The 23,929-nt window shown below is 39.3% G+C and overlaps 1 protein-coding gene across 1 annotated transcript; it reads right to left on the bottom strand.

Moving 5' to 3' along the window:
* Nucleotides 1-6,740: 6,740 nt before the first annotated feature.
* ccdc40 (coiled-coil domain 40 molecular ruler complex subunit) lies at nt 6,741-22,540 on the bottom strand. The gene is made up of 19 exons (XM_026169878.1): nt 22,477-22,540; nt 20,755-20,894; nt 20,264-20,357; nt 20,032-20,147; nt 19,771-19,854; nt 18,808-19,027; nt 18,026-18,183; nt 17,792-17,914; nt 15,692-15,813; nt 15,183-15,426; nt 14,899-15,081; nt 14,055-14,300; nt 11,711-11,924; nt 11,439-11,608; nt 11,263-11,354; nt 10,695-10,809; nt 7,987-8,175; nt 7,746-7,904; nt 6,741-7,349 (listed from the first exon to the last, which is right to left on the bottom strand). The coding sequence occupies exons 2-19, from the start codon at nt 20,881-20,883 to the stop codon at nt 7,110-7,112; spliced, it is 2,898 nt and encodes a 965-aa protein (XP_026025663.1). The 5' UTR covers nt 20,884-20,894; nt 22,477-22,540; the 3' UTR covers nt 6,741-7,109.
* Nucleotides 22,541-23,929: the final 1,389 nt, after the last annotated feature.

The raw sequence follows: 23,929 nt of genomic DNA, 5'->3' as shown, positions 1-23,929 counted from the left end.
AACAACAGCTGAAACATAATGTCAGCTTAGAAAGGGACCGACAAACATCTGCCAGTAAACTGTATTTTTTTTAAATTTATTATTAGTCCTTTATTTATCCAGGTAAAAATCTCACTGAGATTAAAAATCTCATTTCCAAGCGAGACCTGGCATCATGGCAACAAAAGTCAAAATACATGTACTACCTAAGTATATAACATTTAAAACAAATACAATATCCCGTATGAACATGTGAATACAATAACAGATCAATTGAGAGCGACATCAAAAACAGTCACACTGAGTAAAAGAGTTATTCTCTCATTCCTTTAAGATGAACGTAATCTCTAATTGATGTAACCAATTCGGATAATTTTAGTTCCTTCTGCAGATTATTCCAGGAAGCAGGGGCAGCGTATTTAAAAGCTTTCCCCCCAGTCCTTTTCTGATTTTTGGGACAATCAATTGTATGAAATTGTGAGAATGAAGGCTGTGGTTGGTTGTGGTTTTTACACATGTAAATACATAAATAAGACCAACCAATGGGAGAGTCTGCAAATATGCATAGATGGACATTTAGCAGCAGCATACAAAGAACGATGATGTACACGATTTCTATAGCCAGTAATAAAACGTAAAGCACAATGGTAGACAGTATCCAACCTCTTTAGGTAGTGGGCAGGTGCATTCATAAAAAGCAGGTCACCATAATCCAATAAAGGTAAAAAAACTTGCACGAAGCAAGTGTTTTCTCACTTGGAAGGAGAAACAGGATTGATTTCTAAAAAAGTAACTTAATTTTAGTTTTAACTTCGACACAAGCCTTTGAATGTGAGTTTTAAATGACAAATTCTGATCTATAATGATCCCTAGATCATTATAGTTTTAATCTTAGGAGACATAGCGAACAAGTCTTTGCCATTTGAGAATAACATGAGCTTGGTTTTCCCTTGATTTAACCAGATGCAATTTTAAACGGCAAAAGTCTTCTTATTGTGAGCGAGAAATAAGTGTGTCGCAGATGTCCAGTCCACAAGTTCACTACCCCTTGACAAGACAGTTAACAAAATATCCTCTTGCCTGTCTTTCTGCAAAACTCAAAAGCCCTGCTCTCTACAGTACACGATCCAGTGCTCAGTAACCCAACCGGCTTCTGTCAACAATGCACAGTTTGTTTATCTCACACATCACGTAACACCATGGGGACGGCTCAATATTAGGAATTTCCCCTTAGAAGATGCATAATAATATACAAGACAAACAAAAGTATAATAAAAGAAGATGTGGAGGAAAAAAACCTCTGTCCAACTCCCACATTTTGAACTGTAAGAAGGAAAAGAAAAAAATGGGCTATGTGGTTGTCCATAAAGACCATTTGTAATTTTGAAACTAATCATTAATAAAGTGGGATGCAAAAGTTTGGGCAATCTTGTTAATAGTCATTATTTTCCTGTATAAATCGTTGGTTGTTACAACGTTGTACTTGTTCCTCTGCACGAATGCCTTAGTGGATTTTGAGCAGTGTTTTGGGTCGTTGTCTTGTTGAAAGATCCAGCCCCGGTGCAGCTTCAGCTTTGTCACTGATTCCTGGACATTGGGTTCCAGAATCTGCTGATACTGAGTGGAATCCATGTGTACCTCAACTTTGACAAGATTCCCAGTCCCAGCACTGGCCACACAGCCCCACAGCATGATGGAACCACCACCATATTTTACTGTAGGTAGCAGGTGTTTTTCTTGGAATGCTGTGTTCTTTTTCCTCCATGCATAACGCCCCTTGTTATGCTCAAATAGCTCAATTTTAGTTTCATCAGTCCACAGCACCTTATTCCAGAATGAAGCTGGCTTGTCCAAATGTGCTTTAGCAAACCTCAAGCGGCTCTGTTTGTGCTGTGGGTGGAAAAGGCTTCCTCTGCATCACTCTCGCATGCAGCATCTCCTTGTGTAAAGTGCGCCAAACGATGGTTGAACGATGCACAGTGACTCCATCTGCTGCAAGATGATGTTGTAGGTCTTTGGTGCTGGTCTGTGGGTTGACTGACTGTTCTCACCAGTCGTCGCTTCTGTCTATCCGAGATTTCTTGGTCTGCCACTTCGAGCCTTAACTTGAACTGAGCCTGTGGTCTTCCATTTTCTCAACATGTTCCTAACTGTGGAAACAGATGGCTTAAATTTCTGAGACAGCTTTCTGTATCCTTCCCCTAAACAATCTTTGTCTTCAGCTCATTTGAGAGTTGTTTTGAGACCCCCATGTTGCTACTCTTCAGAGATAATTAAAAGAGGAGAGAAACTTACAATTGACACCATTAAATACTCTTCCACATTATTGGATTCACCTGTGTATGTAGGTCAGGGGTCACTGAGCTTACCAAGCCAATTTGAGTTCCAATAATTAGTTCTAAAGGTTTTGGAATCAATAAAATGACAACAGTGCCCAAATTTATGCACCTGCCTGATTTTGTTTAAACAATTATTGCACACTTTCTGTAAATCCAATAAACTTCATTTCACTTCTTTTTCATGGTGTTTTGATGTTTATCTATTATTGTAGGGTCTTTACATAAAATTGAATTGATTTGGTGGTATACAAATAAAACTGAATTGAATTCAGCTGAGTGATTATGGGTGTTAATTTTACATTAACTCTAATTTTAGACCAATAAAAAATTGATAGTCCTTGATGTGTGTCAGTCAGAATCATTATTGTATTTGTTCCCTGATTCGCAAGAGAACAATCTGAAAGAAGCGGTATTCTGATTCCCTGGGATAGAGTTAAGGTTAGAGTTGGGATTGGGGTTAATAACTATACACATTAACAGTAAAAGCTCAACAAGTAATTGCAGTTTACATATTAACAACGGTTTTCTGGAGAAAAAGAAGTTCCAGTGAGGTTTGCAAGTGTGATGAGCAGTAGCTATGCAGCACTATCTTTCTATGTCTGTGAAGGTTCTCAGTCATCCAGGTCATCGTAGTCAAAGGAGCTTGCAAAGAAAAGCGTCTGGACTTCTTTAAGTTGCTTGAAAACATTGCAGCTAACTGTTGGCACACACTGGCTGCTGAAATGTGACAATCATGAAAATATCTTTGATCAGTGGCATCAATCCAATCAGTCTGGTGTTACCAACGTGAAAGTTTCCATAAATAGTAATCATCAAAATATGATCTTTTTATACATTTTGAAAATTTTGCATAATACTTGGAAAAGTTGTATCAAACTGGATGCATGTGCATGTGGATGTTTGCATGTTCTGTGCTTTAGGTCATTCATTGCCCGTCAGGTTGTGGCATGTGGATAAATAATGCCCCATCTCTTCCTCCTGGAAGTATTTTTAGAGGTGATTTGCCTTTTTGAAATCCAGAGTTACAGAAATGACCTTCAAATTAAGCTTCCTCATTTCAGTTCTTCACTTTTTTTTGCCATGAATATTTTGTGTTCTTTCTTTGTCTTGATTTGTGGTCTTTGAGGTTGTTCTTTGTTAGGACTGGTCTCTGATTTTGTTTTATTTTAGGTTTTTTTTTTTACCTTTGACAGTAGAGAGATAATCTACCAAACACTCCAATCAGGGTTGGTAACAGTTATAGTACACCGAATGTAATCTGGTCCTTAGCACGCCTTAAAATTCGGCAAATGCAACCTCAGATGAAGTATACACCATGAAATATCACACCGTGATGCAGAAGCAGGCCTGTGAAAAACTAATCATACTCTACTGCTTCTATAAGAATTAAGGATTAGTAGCAGGCCGGAGCTATTAATAAAATTGACATGATGGACTGATCATTATTAATGTGAACTGTTAGGTGTTAAAGTTAATGACAGTACAATTAGAGCTAGAATGATCAAGTAAAGACTGTCTGGAAAGGTTGCCAGGAGAAAGCCTCTTCTCAAAATACATAGCAGCATGGCTTGGGTTTGCAAAGTTGCATTTGAAAAAACCACAAGACTTCTGAAACAATGTCCTTTGGACAGACCAAAACCAAGTGGAATAATGCACAGAATCACATTTGCCAGAAACTAAACACAGCATATCAGAACAAACACCTTATATACCAACCGTCAGGGCTCATGATATGGGCTTTTTCTGCAGCCATAAGACCTGAGCGCTTTGCAGACACTGAAGTCCTCTGTATACTCAAACCCATGCTGAAGTTTTTATACTGTGTATAACCCTCAGTTTTAACTTGATTTACAAAGTCTGAGTGCCACAAAGTAAAAGCACATCATTGCACAGCAGTGGTTTGTATTATGGCTCGATACAAAGCTCAGTTTTTCCGTGACTAATAATAGTGACCATGGTAATTTTTCTGAAATAAATCTATTATTGTGATGAAAATCTGAACAGGTCCAATCTGCATTTCTAAAGAAAACTAGCATGTTTAGAAATGCTATGTTGAAAATGTCTTGCTCTATTAAAAAAGCACTTAGGAAAGATTCGACAAAAATGTTATTGGGGGGCGTGCTAGTAATTTTGTCCTCATTGGTAGCTCAGTACGTAAAGTGGCAAAATAAAATGAAGCTGCCAGAAGATAAAACAGAATAAAATAAATTTCTGCATTAAAACCTAAATAACAAAACTGCTTGAAATTGTCATGAGGAGACTCGTGTACTTGCTTTAAACATTCATGGATAAAATCACCACTTATACTGCAGGTCATGTAAAAGCTTTCTCCCTTTTAGTTTAGCTAGTGTCATTTGGGTGTGTCTGAGCGGACACATCATTTACAAGGAAATTGAATTCTCTGTATCAGCTGCATGTTTTGCTAAGCCTGTGCTATAACAGTGTGATGGTGAAATACTATAAGGTTTTCCATGTGCTTTGCAAGAGTCTGCTATTTGAGCAGCAGGTTTCACAGCATTGCAACATTACAAGGCTGGTGCTAACCTGACTTTAGGTTCTTTTCTCTGCTCTGTCACTCCAGATGGTACGTGACAGTTCTGTCCCTACTACGGTTTTGTGCCATCTTCAACTGATCTTTGACATCAACTGATAAGGAATGAGAAAAAAAACAAAGCATGTGTACTACTGACAATAGAAAACCAAAATAAGCTTGCGTCATGTCGCACCAAGTACTGATAATATAGCGTTTTGTGTACTTTAGGGCATGTGTACCGTGTAAAGTGGCACGTTTTCCATTTGATCAACACATTACCACGGCAGTATGAAAAATATTATATAAAAAGGTGTGACTGTGGAATATCAGGCTATTTTAAAATAAATATTTTTAAGTGAAATCCAATCTAATAGTTATGCAATGTTTTATGATACATAGTGTTTAGTTATAAAGCACTTTTTTAAAAAACACAATTTTGACAAAGTGCTATACAAATCACCAAAACACTACACAAAAAATCAGCAACAACAACAGTGATAAAAATACTACTGTAAATAAAAGCTAAGAGTACACCACTCTCATTCGGATTTAAAAGCCAAAGAATAAAAAAGAGTTTTAAGATATATTTTAAAAAGAGGTAACAAGGGGGCTGGGCAGGAGATCATTCCACAATTTGCGAGTGAAAAGGCTCGATCACTGGTTTTTCAGAATTGTGTTAAAGATTCCACTTTACCGTCGCTGAAAGCATTAACGTGGCTGCCTTAGCCTGATGAAGTTGACTGCTACAACAAAATGCAAGAATTTCTTCCAGGACTGAGCTGAACAAAGGCAGTTCACTCCCTGGTGATGAGTGTACTTTTACTGTTTCTTGGTTTTGAGTTACTGAACACTGTTTGAAGTATATAACATTTTTATAATTTCTCCAGTATGAAAGCAAGCAGAACTGAAGAATGAAAAAAAAAAATACACAACAGAGATTTATATATTCAGATTAATATTATTATGTAATGTGGAACACATGTTTGACAAAATATCTGCAAAACTGTAAATGTAAAGTTAAAGGTTTAATGAAGAAGAGAAGGAAATGAGCTAAATACAACTGTTATGACACAGTGAACGGAAGCTGTTTCCAAGGTTGCTCAATCAGAATTCTTTGTGGGTTTTAGAGGTCAAAGACTTCAGAAATAGTTAGAAATCCTCGATCCATCAATTTCAACAATAGAAGATGAAACTATGAATACAGGAAACAACAGAGAGCTATTACTGTAAGTCTATAAGTGATGTAAGATTGCTTTCAAACCAGTTTGTCTGTAATCAAAAGTTTAGATTTGTGACCAGGACAGCCTGGAGAACAATACTGAAGTCTACTTAAAAGAAATCTCATCTAAGAGAGTTCAAGCTGAGCTGAAGAATAAAACTGGTCACACCAAATATTGTGTTTCAACAACATCAGAACTCTATAAACTTTGACTTTGCCTTATATACTTAGATTTACTTATGTATCTTTTAACAATATACCTGCACCTATTTTTCATAGCAAAACATAAAGAACTAATTGGTGGCTTTAAGATATTTGCACATTACTGTATATTTGTGACACACTGGTGAATGCTAATGTTAAACATGGCTGAGGATGGTGTATGTAAAACTAATCACTGCCAGGCTTCAGTTTTTGTGTGTGAGTAGATATCTCCAATATGGAAGTTTGTGAGCATAGACACTTCATTCATCTGCTGTTCAAACCTTCTGTTTGTAAGTTACTGCTGTACGATGCTGCAAATGTTGCCAATACCAATGCAGACACTTTGAACCTATAAAGGCAGCTTATGTAGGGCAGAGCAGTGTGTCATGGATTATCAGATGAATCGTCATCAATTTGTAAATTCAGGACATATTTTAATGATCACCAAAGTACTGTGATTTTTACTTTCCACAATAATTAGTTAATACAACAAAAAACATCTTTTTGATTTTCAGGTATTTTGTAACTGGCTTTTTGGAGACCCGGAATTTAAATGTGCCAGTCTAAAAAGCCCTTGGGGTCAACTTTAACACAATTCAGTGGGCCACATAATTAACTTTGAGATTAGAAACTTCATTACCTTTTATTTCTTAAATTTTTTCACAAACAACATTTCAATGCATCAACGAAACCACACATCAATGTGAACAAGTTGTCATCCTTCCCTGGCTGTTACTTATCTAAGCTTTCCCTTTTTTCACTCACATGTCATTCCTGTGCATTGTCCTTCCAGCGCGCACTGTCACGTCATCTTTTCCTGACTTTGGGATGTTTCCTATTCCACAGCCTGTGCATGTTCAGACAGTGCTCGTGACAGCCTGCGGAGCGCCCCCTGATGTTGGGGGAACTCCTCACATACGCGGTGCAAGATGGTGCTGATGGCATGCAAGCGGTCCGTCTGCCTCTGCAGGGCGGCTTCCACGGATTCGGGGGTGGACAGTGCTCGATAGCTGCCTTCACACACTGTACGCAACCTCTTGGCCCGACTCTGCAGAGCCACTAGGTGTCCTAGGTTCTAGAGAGAGGGAGCGATAATGACAGAGTAATGACATATTAATCAAACAATGAGTAGTTATATTTTATTCCTGATAGGTCGGATAAGTGTGAGTATTTTCCAAGAGTGGAAACTGTGATGAGCAAGTTCTGTGTACGTGACCCAAAAAAAAACAAGTTAAACATTCTCACCACACCTTCATTAAGTTGTGCAATGGTAACAGTTTCACTTCCCATTAGACATTTGTATTGACACATACCGGGTATCATTGTTCCTTTAACAATGAAGAGTGCATCGGATTAGAAGCCAATGAAAAGTGGATCACACCCTCACTGTACATGCAACCCAGTGCAATTCAGAAGACTAACAATTTTAAAGTACAATCACATATTCACATTCACAGTCTGTGACCCTTACCCTTTCTTTGGTATCCTGAAGATTAACAAAGTCAGAGTCGAGGATGTAACTGGTGCTGCACAGTTCTGTGAGATGAGTCTTCCTCTGTGTGATCCTGTCTCTCAAACTCTCCTTCTGTTTTTGTAGCTCCCCAGTCACCTGCTCATACTCTACCACTTGCTGAAGACAAATCCTGCATGTAAGATAAATGCTCAACCTGCTCCAAGCACAAATGAATTAATGTTCCGTCAGTCTCTTTTACCTTGTGTGCTTCCCGGATCTTGCGCTGTAGGCCCTGTATAGAGAGGCTCAGGTCACCCTGTGTAGCCTGTTTGAGGGAGTTCCTCATCATGGCCTCCTTGCGCAAGACGATGGTTTCCCTTCTCGCCACTGTTGCTTCGCTTTCCCTCAGCAGGCATTCCCGTTGCCTCATTAGCTGGCTGAGTCGCACCTGCACAGACACAAACACACTTTGGGTAGAATTCACAAACATTAATCACCCTAAGAGCAAATTGTTATCCAGCATTCTTACAACTTAGTTTTACGACTTTCAAGACAATTTTAAAAATATCTATAAATCTAAACCAAAGAGTAAAACAGTGAAATGTGGATTATTAAATATTAAGTCTCTCTCCTCCAAGTCTCTGTTAGTACATGACTTAATAATTGATCAACAAATCGATTTACTCTGCCTTACAGAAACCTGGTTGCAGCAGGATGATTATGTTAGTTTTAATGAATCAGCACCCCTGAGTCATTCTAACTACCAGAAATCTCGAAGCACAGGCCGAGGGGGCGGTGTGGCAGCAATTTATCACAACAGCCTATTAATCAACGAAAGACCTAGACAGACTTTTAATTCATTTGAAAGCCTGATGCTTTCAAATGAATTAGGACCAATTCTGTTTACATTATACATGCTTCCCCTAGGCAGTATCATTAGAAGACATAGCATACATTTTTACTGCTATTCAGATGACACCCAGCTCTATCTGTCCATGAAGCCAGATAACACACACCAATTAGTTAAGACCTGGATGGGCGCACATATTAAACAAATATGTAAGAATGCTTTCTTCCATTTGCGCAACATCTCTAAAGTTAGAAATATCCTGTCTCAGATTGACGCTGAAAAACTAGTTCATGCATTTATTACTTCTAGGCTGGACTACTGCAATTCATTATTATCAGAAGTCCTAAAAACTCGCTGAAAAGCCTTCCGCTAATCCAAAATGCTGCAGCAAGAGTACTGACAGGGACAAGAAAGAGTGAGCATATTTATCCTGTATTGGCTTCCCTTCATTGGCTTCCTGTTAAATCCAGAATTGAATTCGTTGTTTGTTGGGTTTTTCTCTGTATCTAGTATTGTACGATCTACTGTACAATATAAAGCGCCTTGAGGCGACTGTTGTTGTGATTTGGCGCTATATAAGTAAAATTGAATTGAATTGAAGTCCAAATCAAGCATCAGAATGGGAAAGAAATGTGATTTAAATGACTTTGAACACAACAGTGAGTTCACTACCCTCAAACAGCATCTACAGATTTAATCTAAAAGAGCACTTTTGGGTTGTGGTAGAACGGGATCATAGATGTGCAGCTGGCAAATCTGCAGCACCTGTGTGATCCTATCATGTTGATGTGAACCAAAGACTCTGACAAATGTTTCTAGATTCAAAAAATTGAAGCAGTTCTGAAGGCAAAAAGGAGCAATACAATCAAAAATATTTGTATTTGTTGGGTCTATTAAAAATATTTGAACAAATCTGCCTCCTAATGTGATCCCAGTGTTAGTCCTTTCAAAACTGAGTTTGCACTGAGTTAAAGTGTCTATACTTTAATTTTGCAGTTATACGTTGTATGCATCAGTAGTTCATAATGAGAAAGCAAATGAGCCATAAGATCTAACACATTTACAAAAAGCTTCAATAAGATGTATTTTTGCGGCTTTCATATTTTCCGTCACCTTGTCTCTTACAAGCAGGCACTGATTTATATTCTGAATATAATCTGAATATATCAGTATTATGTGCTGTAATCAGACACCAAGCTGACAGATTTATCTGCTTCTATAGAGAAAATAACATGACTGTGAGTTTGGAAGAGCTTGAGATAATTTTTTCCCCGAGGAGGTACGAGAAATAAAAAGACTGAGCTGTTAGTTTTCACATCCAATTGGACCTGGAGCCCTTTTTTGTCTCAGATACCTTTTTTTGATGGAAACTCCTTATATATAAAATTACCCTTGCTTAGAGGTTTAACAGCCTTGAAACTATGACTGATAAAAGTGTCCACAATATAGTTCAATCTTCCTTTACAGTGATACCCATGTTGAGCAGTTAATGCTTAATTAGATCCTGCTGATGAAATCATTTTAATGTTAAAGATTGTTCAGGTAATGAGTAAACTGGAAACGAATAAGACTATGTTTACTATTCATTCATTATTCATTTCTGATCATATAATTGAGCTTTTAATATTTATTCCATCTAAAGAAGAACTGAGACTGAATTGTGGGTTAGGAGAATCGTTACACCACTACTGATGCTGTAAAGTCATATCCACATGTTGTTTCTATTCTTTAAGTTGTAAATTGGAAAATTTGCTGAACTTCATGCCTGATACATGAACCTTTGAGGCTTTTTCCCTTGAAAACTAAAAAAACATTGCACAATACATTTGTAAGCAATAAATTATAAAAAAAAAATTGCTGGATGCAAATTAAAACTTATATTAGCAAACTTATATTTATTTAATAAAATAAATTGTCAAAAGGTTCAATAAACAGTGAATTTTCCCAAAAAATTAATTCAAGGGTCAAAGTGATCGAATGCATTTCAAATAAAGCATATCCCACTCTTATGTGTTTATGCATTGTACATAAACAGCACATTTGCACATGGCAGGCTAAGGCTAAAATGTAGATGGCAAATCAGCCTTATAGTCTGTCTGTAATCGTACTGTGTTTACCTCCATACGATGTATTTCAGCTTTCATTGTGTGGCTTTCTCCCTGCCCCACATCCATAGCTGAACGCATCTCTTTTACAAGCTGTGTCTTCTTCTCCCACAGCATGATTTGCCGCCTGTATGCCACACGTGCCAAAGAAAAAGAGAAAATACACACACATGCAGAACAAAGTACACTATTCCATTAAAAATCAAAGTGTTTCTCTGAGTATGTGATTCTTCCGGAAATAACTCTGCATATTTAATGAAGCCCTGCAAAATTTTACCTTCATACTATGAATATGTTTCGAGTTAGAGGCATTTGAGTTACATGGAGCTGGGTTGAAATTTAAAAGATTAGTCGACTAGTCACGATTACGTCGACTATCAAAATCACCGACAACTAATTTAATAGTCAATGGGTTGTTTGAAGCTTTGTAAGATCCTGAAAGATGCATGAATAAGTAGTAGGACTTAAGAGTTGAGAGAGAGATTTAAGAGATTTAAGCAAATTAGCAAATCAACTCAATAATAAATAAATTGAATATGTTTAAGTCAGAAGAAACAAGGACAAAAAGAAAGTGACTGACTCAGCTTCCACCAGACTGTTGAGGAGCCTCTCCTTTTCCTCCTGCGTCTTCTCGACTTTCATCTGCATCTTAACGGCCTCCCTCTCTGCATCCTGGTCACATAATTTTACATAAAGTTATATATTAATATAAAACAGAAGAAAAGAATTTAAAATGACGAAACCCGCCTGTCATGCCTTAAGTCTGTGAATGAAATCTGTCTCCATCACGGCGTTTTCCTGCTGCAGAGCCTGGCTCAGTTGTCCTTTCTTGCTGAGCAGCATGTTGAGCTTCAGCTGATCACGCTTCAGCATCTTTGAGCTCTTCTCCAGCTCAGCCTCCTCACGGTGCTCTGATTCTATCTGACCTGAAAGGATTAGAGTTGGTGTGAGAATGAAGTGGAGATAGTAGCATAGTAGCATACAGGTTGTGACTTGGACGGAGTATGCAGCATGTGCGTCCTGCATACTCTCAAAGTAGAGTTTCGTCTGTTGCCATCCTGTGTACTCTGCCTGCAGTTTGAGCAGCTCCTTGCTGTTGGCTTCTATCATTTGGGTCAGTCCCATCAGAATCCCCTGTCGCTTCATCCAAAGCTGCTGGTCGCTCTTTATATTTGCTGCCAGCTCCTCAATCTGAGCTATTATCGACTGTATCTTGATGTGCAGAGGACCGAGGTCATCATGCTGCAAATGCAGGAAAAATAAATTAAAGCTGGCAGCCTCGTTTTTGAAAAGAATTCAAAATGACACTAAATTATTTTCATTCACTTTCTACTTTTAAAAGCATAATTGATCAATTGAGAAGTTTGAACTTGGCTCACGATTTCCTTCCATCCCAGATTTTAAAGGATGGGTTCGATGTTATTGGCACTGAAACCACAGCACAGAAACGGCATTGCTGAGGGTTTTCAATGATCTTCTAGAACATGTTATAGGCATCAAGGATTCTGCCCTTAATTGGTTAAAAAACTGATACATGCCTTTGTGACCTCCAGATTAGATTATTGTAACTCGCTCTACTCTGGACTCCAACTCGCTCACCTACAACGATTACAGCTCGTTCAGAATGCTGCGGCTCGTCTCGCAACCGGAACTAGAAAGTTTGCCTCTATTATTCCAGTGCTCTCTGACTTACACTGGCTGCTTATTAAATTTCGTATTGATTTTAAAGTTCTGCTGCTTACTTGCCTCACACTCCTCATCCTCCCTGGGAGAGTCTATGCCAGGGTGCTGGAGAGGAGAGTCTGTCCGTTAGTCGAACCTTGGATACAGGAGGAACAATGCGGTTTTCGTGCTGGTCGTGGAACAGCTCTTTATCCTCTCGAGAATACTTGAGGGTGCATGGGAGTTTGCCCAACCAGTCTGCATGTGTTTTGTGGACTTGGAGAAGGCATTCGACCACGTCCCTCGAGGGGTCCTGTGGGCGGTGTCTGGCCCATTGCTACGGGTCATTCAGTCCTTATACAACCGATGCAACAGCTTGGTCCGCATAGCTGGCAATAAGTCGGACTCGTTTCTGGTGGGTGATGGGCTCCACCAGGGCTGCCCTTTGTCACCGATTCTGTTCATAATTTTTATGGACAGAATTTCTAGGCATAGCCAAGTGCTGGAAGGCTTTCACTTGGGTGGTCTCAGGATTTCATCTCTGCTTTTTGCAGATGATGTGGTCCTGTTGGCTTCATCGGGTGATGGCCTCCAGCTCACCTTGGAATGGAGTGTGAGATCGACAGACAATTGGTGCAGCGGCTGAAGCGATACGCACGCTGTACCGGTCTGTTGTGGTGAAGAGAGAGCTGAGTGTAAAAGCAAAGCTCTCAATTTATCGGTTGATCTACGCCCCTACCCTCACAAGGTGAGGAGTAGTGACCGAAAGAACGAGATCGCGAATACAAGCGGCAGAAATGGGCTTCCTCCGAAGGGTGGCTGGCCTCTCCCTTAGAGATAGGGTGAGAAGTTCGGCATTTGAGAGGGGCTCAGAGTAGAGCCGCTGCTCCTCCACATCGAAAGGAGCCAGTTGAGGTGGTTCGGGCATCTGACAAGGATGCCTCCTGGGCGCCTCCTGGGTGAGGTTTTCCAGGCATGTCCCACGGGGAGGAGGTCCGGGGGCAGACCCAGGACACGCTGGAGATATTATATCTCTCGGCTGGCCTGGGAATGCCTTGGTGTTGGCCTTGGAGGGAGGTCTGGGTTTCTCTGCTTGGGCTGCTGCCCCCGTGACCCGGCTCCGGATAAGTGGAAGAAAATGGATGGATGCTTACTTTGAAATGCCTAAACAACCTTGCCCATGACTATCTCATCGACCTTCTCAGTCTCTATGCTCTCAGCCATTCTTTACGATCATCTGGTCAGTTACTTCTGGCCCAGCCCAGGCACCGTCTGAAGACTAGGAGTGATCGTGCTTTTGCCTCTGTAGCATCAAACCTCTGGAATAGTCTTCCTGCTAGCATTCATGCCTCTGACTCCATCCAATACTTTAAAGCATGCTTGAAAACTTACCTATTCAACCTGGCTTTTCCAACTCACTAATTCTCACCGCTCCTTAATTGCTGTATCGCTACTCATTTCTCTGGATAATCATGATTTCTCCCTATCTCTACTTACTAATGTGTTTGTTTGTTTCTCTGTTTTCTCTATTTGACCTTGTTTTAATCACTTACTGTTCAGTGCAATTATTTACCGTTATTCCTTACTGTGAAGCACTTTGGTGTACCCCCTGGTTTTCAATGTGCTATATATATAAAATTGCATTGTATTCTATTGTATTTATTTATGATCTTAGTAACAAGAAACCACAGCTTCCCCACAGCCACTCACCCCAGTGGTGGCCGCTATTTGAGAAATCTTCGTGTTGTATCCGATGATCGTTGACTGCTTCTGCTCGATGACTCTAACAGATGAAGTAAGCTTAGCCTCAATGGCTGTGATTAACTTGTTGTACTTTGTGATCTCCTGATCAAGGGCCTCCTGAGTCAGGGCCAGGCTGTCCACTCGCTGGCTGACCAGCTGGCTCTCCAGCTTCACCACCAACACCTCCTCCTCTGACTGCTTCAACTGGTACATCTAAAGGGGGGAAAGGAATGATGAGAAGCACATAAATCTAATATCTTCACATATTTGTTTTATTCTCTACACATTTTACAAAGAAAAAAAGCTAGGAATCAAAATGAAAAATGTAATCCTGTCACGTAAAAGCATGAACAAAAAATGTTAAAACTAGTAAAATAATAATACTGAAATTGAATAAAGCTAATTTGACAATATGAATAAATTGCATTCAAATCTCTATGGCTCTATAGTGTACATTAACCGTTATACATGTACTTATTTAACACCTGTTACTACTACTACTACTGTTACTAATCCTGTAGAGCTGTTGTTATTTGCATTATTCTGTCATTTCAAACCAAAAGACTTCATCAGTTGCTTGTGAATTCTCTCTCTTTCTTTATCTATAACGTGATACTGCTGGAGTGTGTCTTTCACTAAAACAAGCCCAAGCCAAAGACCTGGACAATATGTAGGGTATAGTGAATAACACTCTTATGATAATACTAGAGATATCAAAGAAAGGGGATTTAGTGTGAATGGTCTGAAGAGTGTTATCATAAGAGTGTTATGACAGTCTAAGCATTTTCAATACTTTCCTGCTTTTAGTTACCTTCTCTTTTTTGAGTCTGGATATCTTCTCAGTGAGCAGTTGGGAGTACTTGGCAGCGTTGTTGTGGAGGAGCTTATGCTGCATGGAGCTCATGATGTTGTTTTCCAGCTCCAGCCGTGCAGAACTCTCTTTCTCCAGCTGCTTACTCTGATCGTTCACTTGAGCCTGGAGTGACCCAAATTCCTGGAGAAATTAAGGGTGAGATTAAAAAAAGACAAAAACAAAATCAGGCAATGTAATGTTTCTAACCTTGTACCACGACTGCTCTCTGGCCAAACACTGACCTTTGAGAGTCTAGCGAGGGTTCGCTCTGTCTCCTGCAGAGTGAGGAGGAATGTGCTGTAGTGGGCCTGCAGGGCCTCTTGCTGAGCCTGCTTGTCACTGATGAGCTTTCTGGTAGTGGTGCAGTCCATTTGAGACCAATTCAGCTGCAGTGTCAGTATCTCATTTTGCTCCTGCTCTGCATTGATGGACTTCTTGTAGCCATCAATGTCCTTGTCCAGCAAGATCACCTGGTGCTTGGTTTCACTGAGAAGAACAGAAAAAAATGAATGGCTGCTCACTTTTTGTTCTGTGTTACTTTTGAATAAAAAATCAAATAAGGGTTAATATTATCATTGAGTGTTCTAAAAAAATTTTTTTTATAGACATCTGTCATTTTCTATAGACTATGTTTCTATGTTTAGAGCACTGTCATCATTTGTTACATGTACACTTGAAGCGCATTAGCACCTTTAACGTTTACTCAGTAGGACATGAATCAGAAACAGCTTCCCACATCCATCAGTCTCACCGGATGACTTCCTGCATCGCACCGAAGGCCTCGTCTCGTCTCCTCAACCCCATGAGGCAGCTGCTCCACTGCTGCAGCAGCTGTTTACGGGCCACCAACAGTGACTCCATCTCCATCTCAGCCTGCACAAAGATGTAAAAATGAATGACTGATGTTGTTTGACGACTGCCATAATCAGAGAATTCTTATTTCATTCATGAGTTAGTAAACTTAGACAAAAACATAACCTGTTTGTCTTTTTCTCTCATCCAAATATTTTTGTGTTGACTGTATCCATTTACATCATTAAATCAACTAGTAAGATACACCCACCAGCCACTTCATCAGTTACAGGTAGTTCAGGTTGGACAAACTTGCCTTCAAAACAGCCTTTTTTAAAATTGTGGCACAGATTCACAGATGCTCTGTTGGACGGAGATGTGGTGACTGCTGGCTATAGTGAACTCATTGTCATGGTCAAGAGTCCAGTTTGAGATGTTCTGAGTTTTGTGACATGGTTCAACATCCTGTTGGAAGTAGCCGTTAGAAGATGGGTAATATGTGGTTGTGGTCATAAAGGAATGAGCACCAACAAGAGTCAGGTAGGTGTGGTATTTCATCAGTGCTCAGTCGATACTGAAGGATCAAAGGTGTGCCAATAAAATATCCCCCACACCATTACACCAGCACCATCCTGAACAGCTGATACTGTGTGAATTGCCTCCACTTCCTGTTCTTATCTGAAGGGAGATTCACCCTTAGTGATTTTCTGCAGTTGTATCCCATCTGCTTCAAATTATGCATTCAGAGGTGCTCTTTCTGCATACTTTGGTTCTAGCAAGTGTTTATTTGGCTTACTGTTGTCTTCCTATCAGCTCAAAGAAGTCTGTGTCATGATCCTGGGTCTTATGACCCAGCGGTTTGAATTTTTGTGTTTTGTTATTTTGTATTATGGTTTGAGTCCACCTTGTTAGTTTAACGTTTTAGTCCCTAGGTTGTTATGTTTAGCTATTGGTTGTCAGATTTCCTTGTGTAATTGCTCCTACGTCTCCCTCTGTATATTTGTGTTTATATAATTCTGAGCTCCTGTGCGTTGTTTCCCCTCGTGTTTTGTCCCATGTTTCCCCTGCCCATGATGTCAGTCCTCTCTCTGTGCTCTCTCTCCCCTCCTGTCTGTGTCTCTGTGTTCTTCCTGTGTTACGTTTAAGGTCTGCACCTTGGGTTAGTATTTTCAGTTCCGTATCCTCCCTGTCTTGTTATGCGTAATTGTCCTCAGCTGTGCTCCCATATGTTCCCACCTCACTCATTACCTTCTGTATATTTATGTCAGAATCACCCTCTGTTCCATGTCGCATCGTCCCTCATAGCTGTGTGTGATTCTCGCTGTGTCTTCTTGTGCATATTATAATTAGTTTTTCCCAGTTTAGTTTCGTATTGTCGTATCGCCTGTTTCCCAGCAATAAAGCTGTGCTTTCGAGTTTACTCCCCGTGAGTTTGCATTTGGGTCGTCTCCTGCCTGCACACAGCCGAAACATGACAGTCTGGCCATTATCCTCTGATCTGTGGCATCAAACAATTTGTCTCAGACAACTGCTGCTCAAAGAATATTTTCTCCTGGTTGTGCAGTATATCAGCAGTTTAAAAAAAAGACTGTCTCATGTGCTCCAACAACCATGCCACGTTCAAGGTCACTTAAATCACCTTTAAGAGACCTGTTCTGATGCACAGTTTGAACTCCAGCAGGTTGTCTTGTCCATGTCTAGATACCTAAATGCAAGTACTTGAATGTGAATCCATATATCAAGGAAAATTTTCACTCAATCAATCACTGGATAAATGAACTGGGCTATTGTTTTAATGTTTTCAGTTTTACTAATCGATATAAAAGCAATATTCACATCAATGAAATATTTATTTGCTATGGGTAATATGAAAGTTGACACTTTTAATAGTGAAATCACCCAATACTAACTAGCACCTTATCTCACTAGCTCACTATTTTGCTTTTATGTCCAAAAAAAGGTCTGGTGGGCAACTAATTCTTGTTCAAGCTGCAGGGATAAAGTGCTCATCTCTTCATGTAAAGATGCAGCATATAACCTTTTACGGCACAGCAGTTACCTCTGAGAGAGCCTCTTTGGCTGTCTGTGTCTCCTCTGCATGAGCACTGGTTTTGGACTCATACATGGCTATCTGCTGCGTCAGCCTGTCCAACTCCTTTGTTAGTCGCTCCACATATAAATCCTGATGTAACAGATGAGTATTTTCGCTTAGTTAAAATTATGTTGATATACCAGATAGTGTATATATTGACAAATACAATCAAATCGTAATAATTTACATGTGAGTGTCTACCTGCTTTAATTTCTGGTCTTCTGCCTGGGTCTTCTCAGCTCTCGCTTTGCGTCTAGCGTTATTCATGGTTTTGACTTCAGAGCGCAGACCTTCACTGACTCCTTGGATGAAGATGAGATACTGTGTCATGCTGTCTAACTGCGCCTGTAGCTGGGACTCTGAGGGAGGACAGAGGAGAGAGCATAAACATAATGGCTCGAATCACAATTTCAGAAACATGAACAGATACAGATGTTGCCTTTCTGTTGCTCAAACAGTATTACATAGGCCCAACAAAGGCTGCTTTTAAAAGGGAAAGATTAAAAAATTATAAAATCTGTTTACATTTATTTTAACTTCTTAACTTGCGCCATTGAACTTTTAGGGTTTCACATCCATCAGATTCTCACTTATACTAACATAAAGCCAAATGCATAAAAAATAGTTGATCTTAAAGCTCCAGCTTTCTGGCTGAAACGTGTAAACCTAAGGGGTGAATATAAAGAAGTTGCATAAAGTGGAATCCTAATGTAATTGAATTTTACAGCATTTTATTTTATTTTACTGCAGGCTGAGTAACAATCATAAGTAGTACGAGTGAACTCACAGTGGAAAACAACCCCAAACAGAGAATGAAGCTTGATTCGGATGGAGGATAATAGTAGCAATAAAGTTCTCTTTAAAAAAAACCAACAACATAATTGTAATGTGGTCATTGGGACAGACATCAAGAGTCATATAAAATCAAAACTAATCCTGGATCAGCACAAAGACACAACCTCTAAATGACAGTCCAGGCTCACCATTGGCTCTGGCTTCGCAGACCTTTCTGGTCATGCTGGAATGTTGACTCTTTATCTCCTCCAGCTGGTTCAGAACCTGCTGGTGTTTGGTTTCGGCTTGTGTCTTGGTCTCATGGAGGTCATGCAGCCTGTTCTGCTGTCTGACCAGATGCTCCTGAATCCTGAAGACCTCCACACCTAATTCCTGATTGTGGCTAGCATCATCCTTCGCAACTGCATGCTGATGGAGGAGGAGAGCAGTTAGAAATCACAGAAAAATCAATAATTCTAGACGATAACCGACTTTATACATGCTTTTATGTTGGGTACTAAAATGGCTTTCCTTCATCCAGGACAAAGCCTGGTATAAAAGTACTGGTTCTACTTATTAGTGGTTGCCGGTTGGAACTGGAACTGAAAAAGATTTTATTGTATTTGTAACTTATTTCCAACATTGTAACCCTTTTGGGGACATTTTAAAAATAAATCTGTGACCTTCAAACATTAGTCATTATGTGAACATTATGTGAACCCATTATGTGAACATATTCAGATAATGAGGGGAACTCTTAAAATGTTTTATACAAAGTGCTTTAAATTTCAACTCATTACATATGAAATATACTGTACTATAAATCAATATTCGCTATATATACCATACATGACATTTAATATATTGTGTTTGTCATCATTACCCATTTGAGTGATGAAGGCCTCACACCTTAACCCTGCAACAAGTGTTTTTCTTGGAAAGGTAAACAGTTTGTGGGTGTTGCATCTTTCCTAAACACCTGTCGTATGTAATACAGAAGATGTGAAGTGTTCTGCAGTTGCCATACAGTTCTACACCACCATCTTCTGGGCATTTAAATAGAAAAGTTGCATTTGTTTGTATAGAAACTAGCTTGTTTGCTCCTGCATGTGTGAATCAGTGTATTAACTGAGCAAAGATGGAGAGAGTTTTTGGTCAGAGAAGTGGCCGACCTTTTCCCTCAGTGTATGGTTAATCCTCTCCAGCTGTTTTCTAAGCTGGATTGTCAGAGCAGCTTGTTGTCTTCTGACCACGGGCTGCCAACAGATTAAATATAGTATCAGTAACGTCCCAGTGGAAGACAAAGATATGTAGTATTAATGCTTCACATCCATCATAATTCAATTTTCTTTCTGATGAGCACTAAGACAAAAATCGATTCATTATTTAGTAAACACACTGGTCGTGTAAAGATTAAAGGTGAAGCTACAAACATGCTCAGGATCAAGAATGATCAACTCCTCTTCCTCATCTTCTGGCAGTGGCTCATGATCCTCCATCTCCTCCGATGTGTGTGAACGGTGAGCCATCTGAGCAATATCCTCTTGCACTGAAATACAGTGAAAGGCATCATTTAACCAAAAAATAAATAATCATGTAAAAAGGGTACATATTGCTATAGAATATATAGAAGTAAATCCCACAGAGGATTAATGTGGGACTTACTTAAATTTGTGGCCGCAGGGAAGTTTTCATCCACTACAGTGAGGTCATGGTAACGCTGGGCAGCAGGGCTCTCTGGCTGTGGCAGTGACTGAGCCTGTGAGTCCGGAGACAAACATGAAGCATGAATAGAGCTCCTTAATAGCTGCTGTGATTTAAACATTGAGAACTGTTAGACTGAAGATGTCAAACATGAACCTGCCCACCAAAGGGGCCAAACTGGCTGAGTGAGTGGTTTTGCAAAATGTAAATTTGCAAAGAAGGAGGACACACTTCTTTAAGAATGGATCCTGTCATGAGAGTCCAAACTGCTGATTCCATTTGAGCCAAATGACTAACACTACTGCAATATTTTGTGCATCCAACAGTTAAGACTGTGAGTGCAGCAGCACAGCACCTGACCAAACATCCAAACTGCATCAGTGTTCAATGACCTGTTGCTAAAATAGCAACAAAGTAAGGAAACAAAACCACAGCAGATACACATATCAAACCTCTTTGTAATGTGAGGCAGTCGCTCCAATGTCTTCTTCAGCGTCGTCACTTCCATGATGCAGGTTGGGATCTGTCTCATTTCGGGGGGAGCTTTCCTCCCTTCCATCATCATCTCCTCGGTTCTCCATTGGACCTAAAACTTCACATGAAGATTTATATTTTCTCCAGGTGACTAATATGTGTATTTGCCCCAAAGGTCAAAGGCTAATGGTGAGAGAGAGAGGGCTTTTGAGAAATTTTCTGACTTTTTTCTTAGCAATGCTGAAAATATAAGAGCAAATATTTTAACTTGTGGCGCTAATCCCTTTTTTATTAGTCAGCTATTGCCACGTTTGAAGATTCTGAACATGTTTTCTTTTCTCAGATGTCATATGACATGTTTCACTTCTATAACAGATGTCCTGCCTGCCATCTTGGGTTTTGATTTAATGGGCTGTGGTGTTCTCTCAATTATAAATGCAAAACTGCCAAACAGTAGTCCAGTCATTCTTAAAGAAACAAAATTTGGAAGTGGATGTCTGGAGTCTTTTGGCTAAACAATATCTATGAAATCTTTTAATCAGGTTTCAGGGTTTTTCCACAGTGTTAAATCTTCTCTCTTGAAACTGAAAAATTATATTCTAGTTGATACCTGTTCAGGTGGTTGTTCAGTTTTAGTTCTGCTGAACTTGAGTGCTGCTTTCGACACCCCATGACTTACACACTCATGACTTACTCTTTGAGGGCTGTGTTGGAGTCAAGTTTTGACTCTTAAATGGTTTAATCTAATATTAAACTCAGAAATTTCTAGTTAGCATTGGATAATACACTTCTGCACCAGCATTATCACATCTACAGGTACACAGGGGTTGAGTTTTTTCTATGTCCACGCTCCCTCATGGTCAAATTATTTGTCAAAATAGCATCAGTCTAGATTTTGCAGCCTATTTTACCTTTGAATCGTGGAAATGTTATATAAGACTGCTCAATGAGTTTTGGATATAAAAAATACAGTGTCCTACGGTTTCTTACACTTAAATGAGTGCAAAACAGAGGTCATATTGTTGTGTGTTGCCCTTCCACTAAGGTCCATATAGGTCTGCTTCCCTAACCTATGGAATCAGGGTGGGTCCTTCGTAATTAATAAATAATAATGATCAGAAACAATCATGATCTCTTTCAGTGCGCCCAAGGGCAGCTGTGGCTACAATGTAGCTTGCCATCACCAGTGTGTGTATGTGTGTGTGTGAATGGGTGGATGACTGAATGTAGTGTAAAGCGCTTTGGGGTCCTTAGGGACTAAGTAAAAGCGCTATACAAATACAGGCCATTTGCCGTTTTTCATTATACACAATGAAATTAAATTAGTAAATACATTGCACTCATTATTGATTTTTACAATTTCATGTGTTGACCAGAACTCACCTTATATATTCAAGTTTTTCTGAGCCTACTTAAAAATGAATAAAATATCAAGTGGAAATCTGAAGATTTCCGGGCTGGGCTTATGGGTAACAAATACCTTCCTTGTATTTAAAATTAGCTACGTTTCTGTATTCTTGCTAGCTTCGCGCTAAGTCCTCAACAATAGAGAGGGTTTGTGAGGATCACAGTATAATAACTGTCAACCTGACTTTGGCGCTTTAATAGTCAAAAGAACAATTTAGAGTTTGCGTACCAATACCATCGTACTATATCGTACCAATGATATAATTTAATTTTGCATTTAGGATACAACTTACCACGGTAGCGTTACGGGTACAGTCGATAAAGGTTACTAGGCAACCGTAAACTTCCGTAGCTGGCGTCTGCGCAGTCTCAGTCAGACATCAGTCGCTGTGGCGTTTTAACACACAGGTAGCACGTAGGATGTACGCGCTTATTTACGACCGCTTACAGAATAAAAGTCATTTCTAGGAGTTACTGACATGTTCAAAGCTAATTTCTTAATGCTGTGGTAACATTTTATCTCCAGCCAACAACTGTGAGAGGGCTGGAGGAGCCTGTAAGAGAGTAGACAAATATTTAGATGCAATTTATGGCCTCATTTTGGGCAGTGATCTTTGTTTTGATAATCACATAAATACGGTTTAAATACTGCTTTCTATCACTTAAAGGTTATATCTAGGACTATAAAATTCCTGTCTCAAACTGACTATGAGATGCATTCATCTCATTCATGGGTTTAAGTTGGTTATATTATTGCAGCACTCTATTTGAAGGACCAAATCATCAGCACAACATCTCTGGCTTATTCAAAATGCAGCAGGCAGAATCCGTACAGGTAGATGGAAATTTGACCTCATTAACTTAGTTTTGAAGTTACTTCACTGGCTCCCAGTGCTATATATACACATTCTTCTATTAGTTCACAAATCTCTCAATGGTTTGGCCACCCAGTATGTCTCTGACTTGCTGACTGTCAAAAACCCAGACTGGGTCTTTTAACTGTTCTCAGAATCAAATCTCAGTCTGTTGAGGGTGCTTTCAGTTTTCTGGAACAAGCAGCCTGCTGACTTGAGATCAAAAACAGACTCAAAACCTTTTTGTTCACACAGGTCAATAAGTGTTGTTGTTTTGCTTTGTTCTGTCTTTAATGCCTTCAGTTTCCGTACACATTCAGTCTCATGTATAAAATGTCTTGTATAAATAAAATTGCCAGAAGGAGAAAAGAAAGGAATAGGGAAGAAGTGTTCAGTGAATCAATTCCACTTCCTGTCAGTTATGATCATAACGAATTACAGTAGTCCAGCCTAGAAGTAATAAATGCATGAACTAGTTTTTCAGCATCACTCTAAAACAGAATATTTCTAAATTTAGTGATGCTGTGCAAATGGAAGAAAACAGTCCTACATATTTGTTTAATATGTGCATTGAAACATATCCGTTTCTTGATGGCAACAGTTATAAAACAGTATGTAAGGACTGGAAAAAGTTACATCACAACTAAAACTTCCAGACGTGAAAGAAAACGATGAAGTTCTTGAGTTCTTTACCTATAATACCTTTAGGTACAATAAAGAGATGGTTACAGCTCCAACTATAAGCTTTAATAAAAATCAACGTGATTTAAGTGATGAACTGAGCCCAACATCAAATTATTATTAATCTATTATGAAAACAAGACCCACTGCTAGAGAAGATAAACTAAGCATTTGCAACCCAAATTGTGAGAAAGCAAAAAACAACAATAAA

The sequence above is a fragment of the Astatotilapia calliptera genome, chromosome 6 (assembly GCF_900246225.1).
Source record: "Astatotilapia calliptera chromosome 6, fAstCal1.2, whole genome shotgun sequence".
Classification (NCBI taxonomy): Eukaryota; Metazoa; Chordata; class Actinopteri; order Cichliformes; family Cichlidae; genus Astatotilapia; species Astatotilapia calliptera.
The sequence above is the reverse complement of the archived record's forward strand: the minus strand, read 5'-3'. Positions and strand labels throughout refer to the sequence as shown.